At 45.2% G+C, this 12,773-nt stretch overlaps 3 protein-coding genes across 3 annotated transcripts; 1 reads left to right on the top strand and 2 right to left on the bottom strand.

The window, feature by feature from the left end:
- Positions 1 to 3,215: 3,215 nt before the first annotated feature.
- N7473_011226 (lipase family protein) lies at positions 3,216 to 4,167 on the bottom strand (the record flags this gene model as incomplete). The annotated part of the gene is made up of 2 exons (XM_057157165.1): positions 3,216 to 3,600; positions 3,707 to 4,167. 2 exons carry the CDS (start codon positions 4,165 to 4,167, stop codon positions 3,216 to 3,218), a joined length of 846 nt encoding a protein of 281 aa, XP_057003015.1.
- A 2,164-nt stretch (positions 4,168 to 6,331) lies between these two features.
- Positions 6,332 to 7,595, top strand: N7473_011225 (uncharacterized protein; the record flags this gene model as incomplete). Its single annotated transcript, XM_057157164.1, has 4 exons — positions 6,332 to 6,496; positions 6,563 to 6,935; positions 6,995 to 7,112; positions 7,199 to 7,595. 4 exons carry the CDS (start codon positions 6,332 to 6,334, stop codon positions 7,593 to 7,595), a joined length of 1,053 nt encoding a protein of 350 aa, XP_057003014.1.
- A 292-nt stretch (positions 7,596 to 7,887) lies between these two features.
- On the bottom strand, positions 7,888 to 8,880 carry N7473_011224 (SDR family NAD(P)-dependent oxidoreductase; the record flags this gene model as incomplete). Its single annotated transcript, XM_057157163.1, has 3 exons — positions 7,888 to 8,271; positions 8,358 to 8,743; positions 8,808 to 8,880. The coding sequence occupies 3 exons, from the start codon at positions 8,878 to 8,880 to the stop codon at positions 7,888 to 7,890; spliced, it is 843 nt and encodes a 280-aa protein (XP_057003013.1).
- Between the last annotated feature and the right edge of the window lie 3,893 nt (positions 8,881 to 12,773).

The raw sequence follows: 12,773 nt of genomic DNA, 5'->3' as shown, positions 1-12,773 counted from the left end.
GGTTTTGCATTTTATGCGTACTGACAGTCGATGGATGTCAGAAATATATACTTCCGCCGGTCGCATCTGAATAGACGGGTAGTCCCGAAATCGTCCCCCATCAAAGAAACCACTATTTTGAAAACTTCACCACAATCTCAAATTGATATCAATGATTCTCAACTTATAATTTTGTATAGAATACTACTGACTCTCTTAAATGACAAAATTTAGGGTCAGTAAATTACCGGGAAGGTTAAAAAGAATGGAGTATAAAAAACTAAATCGAATGGACTAAAATCGGAAAAGTGGGGCCTAACAAAACAAATCGCGTCCACCTGATCCGATTTACCCCCTATAGGATAGGCTACAGCCATAACCCCTGTAGTATCCTCAGCCGGGCGCGCTATAGTATCACAAAGATAGTGTTATAATATACCCTGGCATAAGGTTATTCCCAAGTGTTAGTGCCTCAGGCTTCCAGGACCTGATAAACCGGCAGGCTTTCTGTGGAGGTTCGCTGGGGCTTCGTCATCAGTACGTGTACGAACTCCTGCAGGGAACACCCTTAACAGAGGTTACACAAGCCTCGTGGTTACCCCGCTCCTATCCTTCTACCAAGGATATATCTCCTTCCTGTTTGAGCGATAAGACTGTATATAAATTGACCCATGTTGAAGAGGTTTTACGATCCTTAAGAAACAGTCTTTGACTATCTCACGCAATTGACTTGGCCCCGTTTCTCCTACCTGATTGACAGGCCTCTACCCTGACTTGTAGATTATATTCTTACAGTTACCACAGAGTGAATCCCCTACTTGTAGGTTGGGTTGTCTTCAAGGTGAACTATAAAGTGCAAAGTACGGAGTACTAAAGGTAGTAACTAAGTAACAATGTGAGATTGATCGCGAAGAACTAAATGTATAGTGCGAAACGAGTGTCCTTATATATCGAGTCCTCCGATCCTGGGTTGTGCTCGGGTCATACCCTAGGTATGATCCGACTATATCGTGGGTATAATCTTGTTATAGTGCGGCTATGATCTAGTAACGTTCTCGTTATATATTAATTATGTCGTAGCTATAATAGTGATCACGTGTGACGATATACCCGATATGAGGATATAACTAACGTAATCCATGGCCGATCTGGACACGCGGCCGAGCTGGACACCCCAAAACACCATATTAATCGCGATAAATTACAACTTCATATCTTAACAACCAGATAATTTTATGATGAAATATCAAGGTTTTATAATTTAAATAGTATTTCTAGGTCACTGATATTTCAAGGAAATCAATTAAAGTATTGATAGAGATATATGGATTCAAGTTTGAAAGGGCAAAAATACGGTGTATTTTATGGTAACGTATCTAAATTATAGTCTAAATGGCTTAAAAATCTATGTAGGTTGTTCCGGCAGCTTAATAAATGTATAACCTTTGATTTCAATCGAAATGAACCCCTGGTTGTTGAAATATCGATGAATCAAAATGTAGTATTTAGTATGGTGTTTTGGGGTGTCCAGCTCGGCCGTGGAGTGCGTTACGTTAACTTAGCTAACTAGTTAACTTGCACTGTTTACTATAGGGAAACTACGGAGTAGTGGCGGTCGAATAACGTAGCCTATAGGTTACTTAGGGGACCTTAACGGGATCCCCGTTCCCGGTCGCACCTCATCAAAAAATCCACTAATTTTAACCGCGCCAAGACAGACTTTTTCCTGTTGAAATGATCCGAAATTTGGCAGCTATAGAATCTAAAATTAATTCTACAAAGTGTAAAAATCTAAAGTTTCTGGATCACTGGATCTAAATCAACCCTACAGATGAAATTAAATCGGAATCAGTACCTTCTCGCAAAAGTGGGGCCATAGTTAAGCACGGAACCCTCAATCAACCGTGACAGATCCGATTTACCCCCATAGGATAGGGTATTGTATTAGCTAAATTGGCTACTGATTTGACACTCTCCCTACTATAGAATGAAGATAACCCTAAAACGAATCCACTCCCGCTCTATTATAACTCAGACAATACAATAAGAATCGTCGCCAACGGCAAGTTAAGCACTAAAGTGTCATAGATCAATACTCGATATCACTTAGTGCGCGATTTGGTGAAAAAGAATCTTGTTGCATGAATCAACATTCCCAGCAAAAAGAATACAGCGGATATCTTAACGAAGGCAAAGCCACATGGTGTTTTTGAAGACGATCGTGATAAATTGTTGAGCATGACGAAACCCCCAGACTGTACGAATTGATTTCCTTGGTGATTATCACATTTGACCAAAAAATTGCAATCTTTCACACATTTTAGGTTTACAAAATTGTTGATTTTGAATGCTTTCCTACATGATTTTCTACTATTGTTTCCTATCAAAAGATGCTATTTCCTAAGCCTGTTTACTTGATTCTATCACCAAGAAGATTGTGTTCAAATTGCTTCTGTTACAAGACAGTTTCGGTGACTTCGGCCTAGGCCCTGTGGGGGATGTGATGACTCGATCCCTTTGACCTCGAGGGTTTGCAGGGTTTGTCGTCTTCTTTGGCCCTGCATGAAGCAGGCCGGTGATTTCCTGCCAGGTCTAGGCCTGTTCCTTTCCTTTGTGCAACAGGGCCTTATGGACCCTGTTCTGTTCCCTTCTGCTTCTTCTTCCTTTTTCCTAGTCGTCTTCGTCTTCATGTTCTAGATAGACCAATTGACTCAGTCTCCCTCTCTCCCTCTTCTCGCTTCCTGTGCCAGCAGTGCCGTGGGCGCTGTCATGAAGCTTCAATACCTGGCCACGCCCGCAGAACAGTTTTCACGTCACTGCAGGTATTACACTCTGCAATTGCCATGGAAAGTGCGAGGCATGGTATGGTGATGTACCAGCGAAAGCCGCTCCCACGAGGGATCGGTGCAGAGCAGCTGTCCCCTTTCTAGATTTTGCAAGGGCACCCTTCCGCTCCGTTCCTTCGTTTCAGGACATTACACACACAGACTGTACTCACGTCAGCAGATAAAGACTTTCTCGTAACGAAGCGACTAATGCTAAGTTAATTCTTCCGAAAATGAAAAATTATCTAACTCCACAACTTTTTTTAAGTCTTTTGCCGGGGACTATTTTGCAACGAGAACTAAATTCATGTGAGTTGCCTACTCCTGCAGGCATCAACACCAGCATCATACAGCACCATATGTAATTCGATACAGTCACCACCAGATCAGGACAAGCGTAATCAATCCCGACTACCAGGTGCAAGCTCCGCTACTCATTCCAAAGTAAGTAACATGAGCAGCATTCACACCTTGACCGCCCTGGGCCTCGCAGCACTGGACCTGGTCTCCGGTGCAGATATAAGTGTTATGGGCGTTATGGGGCTCAACACTCCAGAATTCCACACCCGAATGAGCATAACCCTGGGCAGTTGGGGGCAAGTTCGGAATGCCGTCATCAGTATGGGTGACCCGGAAGTACTTAGTCGCCGCGGGGTCTGTAGAATGAAAATGCGTATTCATATACGACGCGAAGGCTGAGTTGCCGGTTCGTGGTTCACCAAAGGTGTATAATTTAACGCGATTATATGTGGCAGATAGCTGAGCAGCAGTGATGGCTGCCATCGAGGCACCAAGACTAAATTATGTGTTGGTCAGATCAGAGATTGTAAGTTAGGAAGGGAGATATTATTGAGGAATAGCATAGGAAATTCATGAAGAACTAGACAAGACGAATTGCCTACCTATGGCCCGTGACCGTCAGTGCATAATCCGGATACTTTCTGGCCTGTTTTTGGACAAGCGACTCGACCTGATCCTTGACTGAGATCCAACCAAGATAGTATCCGCCATGCACAAAGCAACCGACACATTTGGGATTGGTTTGGAAAAAAGCAAGAGTGTAGTTGGTATCGAGCTGCAGGTTTACATCACTGCCAGTACCGCGAAAGACGGTAATGATTTCTTTCCGTGAATCATCGCGAAGAACCCATCCGTTGATGTCAGTCTGGGCATTGTATATCTTCTGCACCATGGTAATGGCCGGGGGAATTTTACACAAGTTTGCGTAGGCAGCTTGCGAGAGCGTGGCCATCTCAATCAGCCTGCCGTAGAGTGTATCAGAAATACCCTGCGTGACGGCAGCCAGACCTTGTCTTGCGGCCAGAGACAGGGCGAGAGCGCGCGTTATAGAAAGAATCTTCATGGTAACAGAGCAGTTCCCAAGAATATTAGATAGATAATGGTTCAACGAGAGATGAGTGAGTTCAATTTGTGTCCATCGTAGGAAACGTTGTTCAATAAATAGTTAGAGTGGGAAAACAGTCCTCGGATAAAGAACGAAGCTGTCTTTGCCTGAACTTAGGAGCCTTCTCCGCCTCAATAACGGTATACTGCCATGCCAGGGGCAACTCTGGCGTTTTCTTGGTGATTGGCGGGGCTTGATTTAGTGGCCAACTAATCCAATTTTGATTGACGATCTGATCGGCTATTTGAGGCAAGACCTCCGTATGGGAACTCCAGGTCTGTCGTGGACGACCCTACGCTCTGCTCGGTAGTTGTCAATGCCCCATCTCCCGTGTGACTTGCTGAAACAAGTTGCTTGGCCGGTGTGGAGACCTAGATCAGGTCTTAAGATGATGTGGGGCTACTCTCCTCAGTAGTCCGTACTTTCAAGCCTAACCTAATTCACGGTTAAACGGAACACATGGTGAAGCAGATCGCCTCCAAAACCAGTAAATGCAGTATTTCACAGCTTCATATTTCAACGCTCAAGGATAATTACATAGTCCCAGGCTGTATTAGCGTCAGATATCTCATAATAGGTATTTATAAGCTCGAGAGATATTTTGGGACATGCCAGTGTAGATACATGTACAATGTACTGTGACTATGCAAAAATCCGAAACCTCCTTATGAGCCGCCCATCACACCACTCGTGCCAAGGCTCCACTGCCTACTAACTCGTTCAACAGGTCATGATAAAAGGCAACTAAAGGAGCTGGAGAACCTGGTGGAAATTTAATTCGGAGCTTCAAGTGTAATTTTTGAGACAGAAAGGTACAGTCGTGTTCCATAAATATTTCGATAATCCGCCAAGTTGAATTATATACTATTAGGTTCATGGCCATTCAGTGCATTCAATATTGAATACAGTACCGATTTAGCCTTCGCGTGTGTTTAGAGTCACAGACTCACAGCCACCAAACGTTGGTCCTCTCCAGGCGACCTTTTTCAGGGAAGGAGCCCATTCGGTCGACGAGTTATGGAAATTCCTTGTCTTTAAACTCCCGATTGCCCGATTGATGAGGTAGGACCCTGATTCGAGCAGAAGGAGATGGCCGCTTCAGTGGTCGAAGGCACCTACAACTCACAAAAGCTTTAATGCCCTGGCCCACGGGCCACATGACCACGAGCCACGTGAACAGATACGAGCGAGGTTTAACCGACATTTTAACCGGGGATACATCCACTTGACACTACAACCCATTCATTTTCGTCACTGGGTGCTAAAGGAAAATTTGCTTCTTGCCAGTGTCTCTTACCCCCTCGAATTCTCGAAAAGGCGGACAAGGGTGGCTAGATTAGTGGGGATAGGGGGAAGTAATCCGACCCACCTACACGAGAAGTCAGCCTCGCACGAATTTTGTCCTACCTGTTTCGAAATTCTAATTTTTCTGATGTCTTCCACCGGCCGAAGCGCTGTCAGCCAAACATTTATAATCGCGGCTCCACTGCCTCGCGATGAAGTCCTGGAGGCCACCCGCATGAAGTATCCCCATTAAGGATAAATCAAACTCCAAATCGCTGTTCTAGATTACTGGAAGTATCATGGAAGGCGGCGTCGTGCTCGATTTTGTAGACTAGAAATGTCTTATAATCGTTCAATGGTTTATCGGACGCCCATTCGAAGGCCGGGATCTCACATTGTACTGTTATATCTGTTGATTACCCATTCTTAAAATCCCGCGGATCAAATCGCTTCGAATCAACATATCCATCTCAGATATTTACCACCGCCGGTGACAAGTTAGAAGGAATGATCCAGTACCTACTTATGTTGGATACAAGGGCTAGGGTTGTCCTCATTGATTCCCGGATGTTTAGGCAAATACCATCATTTTTGAAGGAAGAAAAATGGAAATCTAATGGCTCTACCCCACTGATCTGAATGCCATGGCCGGGGTATCCGAAGCGAAGAACTGCCGACCGGGGGAGGGGAAAAGCTAGATCAAGACACCCACAATTCTGGACCTCTGAGTATAATAAGGTTTAAATCGAAGCTTAACCCCGTTCGACGCGCAGTCACTATCCGGTACTTCAGAAACTGGCGCCTGTCTCCTTGAGACTCTTCGCAAGTTTCCTTCGCTATGGCTTCAACAGTGTCGGACGAAAACTACAATGCCGGTACTGGTGTACTAGCAACTGCATGGGCTCTTACAGCGGCCGCAATTGTCGTTTTGTCCCTCCGAGTGGTCGCCAAATTCAGAATTTCCAAATTCAACGTCGACGATGTGGTGATGATCCTCGCGTTTGTGCGTTCAACCTGCTCCCTCCAGTAGAATAACGGGCTGACTTTGCTATCGTGCTTCCGGATATAGGTGTTGCTTATTTCCAGCGCTGCTTGCGTTACCATCGCGGTCCAGGCTGGTCACGCTCGCAACGCCGTCATAACACATGATCAAGACGTGCGCAGCATCATGTTCTACCTCCTGGCACAATCTCTATGCATTTTATCATGTATGGTTGGCCGTATCGCATTCATCATGTACCTCCGCCGTCTTGTGCCGCTGCAATCGAAAACGCGAATTACATTACTCATACTTCTGGGACTACAACCACCCGTCAACGTGGTGCCAGTTCTTCTGATATTCGCCGGGTGCAAGGATATTAGGGCGGTCTTCGATTATTCTATAACCGGTGTATATTGTTTACCTCCGAAAATTCTGATTACCTATAGTTATTTTCAGAGCGGTTCGTTTTACCTTCTCTCTAGCCCCCATGAGTGGTACCCTCGATACTAACTGCCCTAGCTTTCAACACGGCAACCGATTTCTACCTCGCAACCTTTCCATTCTACAGCTTCTGGAGCTTGCAACTCAGACTGCGCATAAAGATCGTGCTGCTGTGTCTACTTAGTATGGGTCTGTTGTAAGTGCATGGACAAGCTCGCTTGATTGCCATGAAAATATTCTGTCCAAAATATCACTAACACAACCCGTGCGGCTTTCTTTTAGTGCTATGGTCGCCAGTTTAGTCAAGACGGTCAAACTCCGTTCACTTAATCAACCTGGAGACCCTACAATCAAACAAGATCAGTTGTTGCATTGGGCCTATATCGAAGCAGGCCTGGTGATAATCACTTCTTCTATTCCGTGTCTGCGGCCGCTCTTCATCGCGATGGCTAAGGATTTCAGTAGCTCACCCAGGCCGACATACGAGCTTACTCCTACATTTGGACATTCCCACAGCCACACTCGATCTCGTGTCACGTCGCGAACCCACACATACGTCCCCGGAGATGCCAATGATGGTTGGGGAGATGGAGACAGTGCCCGCCAGATCTTGGGGGAAACACGTGGTGGGATTACTAAAGAAACAACTGTGACAGTGCGAAACGAGTTATCAGCTTAGAAAACCCTGAATGAGAGAAAACACATATTATAATCAACCCCGAGGGCTCAGCTACTTACAGCAAGAATATTTAACTTCGCTTTTCAGGGCCGCGAGATTCATGCAAACTTGGGGCCCTGAAGGTGCCAGCTGAGAGCTTTGAGGTTTCGTTTGGCGTGGGCTAAGGTAGAAGAAGTTCGTATAGTCCGACGAAATGTCTATTCTGCTATATCATTCTATCGTTCGAGAGGCACTTCCTGACTAGTTAGTGGATACATGGATCACTCCAAGCATTCAGCAGACATTCCAACTTCTAATACGTATTCGGGACCACGCTGACCCGCCCACCATCACTAAGCAGAACAGCACCATTTACGTAACCGCCAGAGTTGCTGGCTAGCCAGATGATCAAACCAGCGAAGTCCTCCTCACTACCACTTCGAGTCAGAGGAATCATATCCCTCGGGAAAGAACCTTCGGAGATGCCACCGCCCTGAACACCACTCTCAACAATGCCATTATTGGCCATATCGGAGTCATACAGTCCCGGTGCGAGACCATTGAGTCGAATATCATACGAGGATAGATTAGTGGCAAGCATCTTCACGATATGAGTAGTGGCAGCCTTGGACGCATTATATGCATAGCTAAACGGCACTTTTCGGTGGAAACCCGCAATAGAGCTAGTAATTATCACCTGTGCAGTCGAGCCGTAAGCACACCTACCTGCCGCGTGGGTCGCTTCTTGTTGGCTGCCTAGAGCAGCGGCAAGAAGGCTAGAACCGTATAGTATGAGCCGGTAACGTTGACGTCCAGGACATTTGTAAACTCCTCCATTGGGACGTTGAACAACTCATCGCGTATTTCTGAAAGCGATGGCAGTGTGCCGTCAGCCTTAGGCAGGGGCGGGCGCATGAGCGGACCCAGGAGATCGCCGTTAGCGAAGAGGATGTCGACATGGGATATATGTGCTATGAGAGCCTGGTATGCTGATACTAGGGACTCCTTTGATGTGATGTCGCATTTAATCGGGATAATGACCCCGTCCCGTGCGGGGGCAGCTGTCTCACGGAGAGCGTCTTCCCGGCGTCCGAGGACGAAAGTCTTAGAAGCACCGTTGATAGCGATGGCTTGGCCATAATCCGGCCCAGGCCTGGAGAAATAGCCTTCTGTCAGTGTGAATTCGATCAGGGTGGGTATGTATTCCCTTGACTTCCCCTTAGTGGGCCTTACCGCTGCCTCCGCCAATAATGACCACGACGCGACCCTGGACCGAGAAGAGATTTGAAGCTTGGAGATTTAACATGGTGTCTGAGGATAAAGGGTGACGACAGGCTGAAAATAATTAGATCAATGTGACTTGGAGGGAGTATTTTAAGACTGACGGTGTTGCTCTAACCCCCACGATCCAGAAATCGTCGTGCTCCACCCCCGCTCGGTGCTGGTCCGAAGTGGTTCGGGCTATTAATACGACGTAATTTTCGCATATCCGTTCCTTCTCGCACACCCGTATATAGGAATTTGTATGGGTGTGCCGTACTATGACGGAGGGCACAGATATTAACGTAATTCCCGCATGACCGGGTCACTAAGCCCCATTAGAAATCTTCGAAATCGATTATCTCAACCAACACCCATTAATTTAACTAGATAGTACGATTCTTACATAAAGTAATCCTGTAGCCAACTCCTCCACATCCGCTACAGGTGGGCGGAGCCCTCCTCCATCGCTGATCCTGCTGACTAGGCAACTCGCCCTGCGCATACGATACTACCCCATCAGCTTCCACCGGATAGTTTAGCTGTTCCACTAGCCGTAGGCCCTCTTCAACGGTCGAATCCTCTTCATAGTGTACCTACTTAGTTAATAGATTGCGCTTCTTAACGATCTTCCCGTTCGCTGCGCGTAGATTCGCATTATCCTGCGTAACCAATGTAAGGGTGGGTAGCGAAAGGTAGTGGCCTTTAAGAATCTGATCTACCAATGATTTGAACTGGCTTAGAGAGCCTTTTGAGAGCCGATCTAGTAGATCCTTCATCATACTAGCCTACTTACGTAGCTGAGCTACCGTTCTAGGCGCTTTTAGTGTGAAATAGCTAGATCTGCTGCTTAGCCGGCTGATTTATATTCAAAGTCGCCAACTTCTGAGGTTGAAGAACTCAAGCTCGTCTTTCAGTGCTAGAGAGACGTGGCATTCATCGCTAATAAAGCAGCAGCCATAACAACTTCCACGTTCGAGATTAATAACAAGTTCAAATACTTGAATAGCTTCAACAGCTTCCACGAGTATATAGACTCTCTTCCAGTACTTTATTCAGGTTACTAATCAATTACAGGTCTCCAGCTGTAGAGGGTGCTATTCCATCGGTTATTAGTATCCCTCAAAAACCCTCCTATAGGCTCTATACCGAGTGAATCTCCGGAAGCTCTTTCACCGTGCCGAGGAAGGACTCAAAGCAGACATAGCTATACCGGCTTCTTCCATCGACATGCCATAAAAGTTTTAGCCTCCTCGAGAGTCATCCATTCAACCTCAATAATACCTTAAACTTAAAATATATACCTAACAAGGCATTCTACAGTGCGGATAGAGACTTCCTTCTAGGTACGCTGCCCGACCCTCGTATTTACGACATTTTCTTATAATTACTATAGCTCCGCAAAAAGGCACACTCGACATACGCACAGAAATAGGCTACCTACGCGTCCGATCCAACGAGATTTGTGTCGTTCCCAGAGGCATTCATTTCCATATTTCGCTCCCAGTAGGTCCGGTTCGAGGCTTTACGCTTGAATTGTTTGAGGGCCATTTCGAGTTACCGGAGCTTAGGCCGATTAGTTCTACTAGGCTAGCTAATATCCGTGATTTTAAAATCTCTACTACTAGCTTCGACAACTCCGATATTAAGTCAGAAATCATCGCTAAATTTGCCGGCCGATTACACCAGGCTATATATCCGGGTAGTATCTTTAATGTTGCTAGCTAGTCGGGTAACTTACAACCCAGACACACACTTTCTTTCCCAACGCCCTACTTACGCTAATACTAACCCTCAAATAACTAGTGATTGGTCTCCATAACAGACAATTATTTATATATAGGGATAGTGTCAATTTTGAACTTTTGAAATTTTCATAACGACATCCCTCGTACGGATCTCAAGGCAATCTAGGCTTAAAACTTTGTCTGTTATTAAAATCCCCTGTAACTTTATAGTACAGTATCTTGCATTTTGGTACACCCATTACAATTAAGCTACTCATAAGTCTAGATTTGGTGATATTCTTGTACCGTTATCCATAAACGTTGAACGGAAACAGTTGCATAATTTTGTATAAGATTTTTGCTATCTAGACCAGCTCCCTCGCAAACCAACCAGCCATTTCAGGTAGAAGAGGGGTGCATATCTAGCCAGGTTTATAACTCACACTACCTTCTCTCAGTTATTTAGTTCCATAGCCAAATATAGTACTACCATTATCGAAATCAGATCACCCTTCGTTCGCTGGAAGAATAATATTCTAGCCCTATTATCTGAAGAAGCATTAGTATATATTCGGATTAGCTGCAGATATAGCCTGTAAGTAAAACAGTCACTATCTGTGATTTTCTAAAATAGGGACTAGCGCACATTATGATAGGATTGGATTATTAATTTCTGTGTAGACAAAGAGGAATCTACTTTAGATATAGCATAGTAGTACAGGCGATTTCGAAAACAGATTCCCCCATAGACACACGCACATTGTTTCTCGGCCTGTGTGTGAAACCACCCTAGTCCATATTTAGCTAGGCCGTAAACAATCATCTTTCAAGCACAGATCCTCTTAAATCCAAGAACGAATAGATTACGTATAATACTGTATTTTACACGACCACGCTTACACTCCTACCTCAGTGTACCTCTATACTCATTGAGCCCCCCATACCTTGACATCCATCCTTCTGCAGCACCGCTATCCTCAGAATTGTTGAAATCATATACACAGTATAGCACCGAGAATACCCGTTTGGAGCTACATTTATATAATGCACAGTAGGTTAAAAATAATTAAGCTATCAGCTGTCATATCCTCCTATCTGCTCTATCCTGGTAACTCTAATAATGAATTCAAGGGGCAGAGGCTAAGATACAAAGGGATCTTTTGTACCATCATCCTCGCTGTCCCAGACATATTCAATTTCTCTAGCAATGCTTCCGGCTAGATCTTTTCCATATACCTATCGTACGAACGCCAGTGTCACATCAATACCGGCGCTCACCCCAGAAGCAGTCCAAGTATTCCCATCCATAACCCACCTTGCCTCCTTAACCCAATAGACCTCTTTTCTAAGAGCAGTTGTCGGCTCCCATAACAACTTAGTAGTAATAGCCCTCCTTCCATCCAAGATCCCTGTTCTTGCTAATACACCCGCCCCGTTACAGATAGAGATAATATATTTCACCGATAGGAATACCTTCTCAACAGATTCGATAACGGGGTTGATAGTAGCAGGGAAACGTATCCCAGCACCACCAGGGACCAGGAGAACATCAATAATCGATTTGCTTTCTAGACTGCGGTCTGTGCCTATAGCGTCAATGAAGTCATTGAATATTCCTGTTAGCACTATTTCTTACGAACAAATTAAGCCCGTTCGGTGGGCAGCCGGATCTAGAGAACGCGTTGAAACAGAAGGACAGCTGAAGATAAGTTTGCTCAGAGAGGACATTAAGGACTTCCAGCGGCCCGAAGACGTCTAGGGCTTCAAAGCCAGGGAATAAGACCATAGCATAATACATCTTGCCTATGGCAGTGAATATACTGCGCTAGACCCTACAGGGCTTAATAATTCCCCGCTCGCCACAGCGTAGTAGAGGGGCTTGCTTGGTTGTAGACCAAATGTGAGAAAAAATTATGAAAAGATAAAGACAAAGGCTGTAGAAGGAAGTGAAGAAAAGGGGGACGCTAGGCATAAATAGGGCCAGATCGATCGCTATTTCTCTTAACCCCTTCCCCACCCATTTAAGGACTCTATGTCGAACGTTCGATAGAGACGTACTCCGTACAGTATTTTACAATAACTCATTCGCCGCTGAGATCCAATAGTTACGTTCAAGATACAGTACGGCTAAGCAGGTATTATTTGTCCTGTAACTGTATGCGAATTAGTGTTGTTTCGGGTACGGGCTGAGAAACAATACATGTGTCCATAA

This window comes from Penicillium subrubescens (genome assembly GCF_028828155.1).
Source record: "Penicillium subrubescens strain IBT 31985 chromosome Unknown utg000010l_segment0_segment0, whole genome shotgun sequence".
Classification (NCBI taxonomy): Eukaryota; Fungi; Ascomycota; class Eurotiomycetes; order Eurotiales; family Aspergillaceae; genus Penicillium; species Penicillium subrubescens.
Note: the sequence above shows the minus strand (reverse complement) of the source record. Positions and strands in the feature narration are given on the sequence as shown.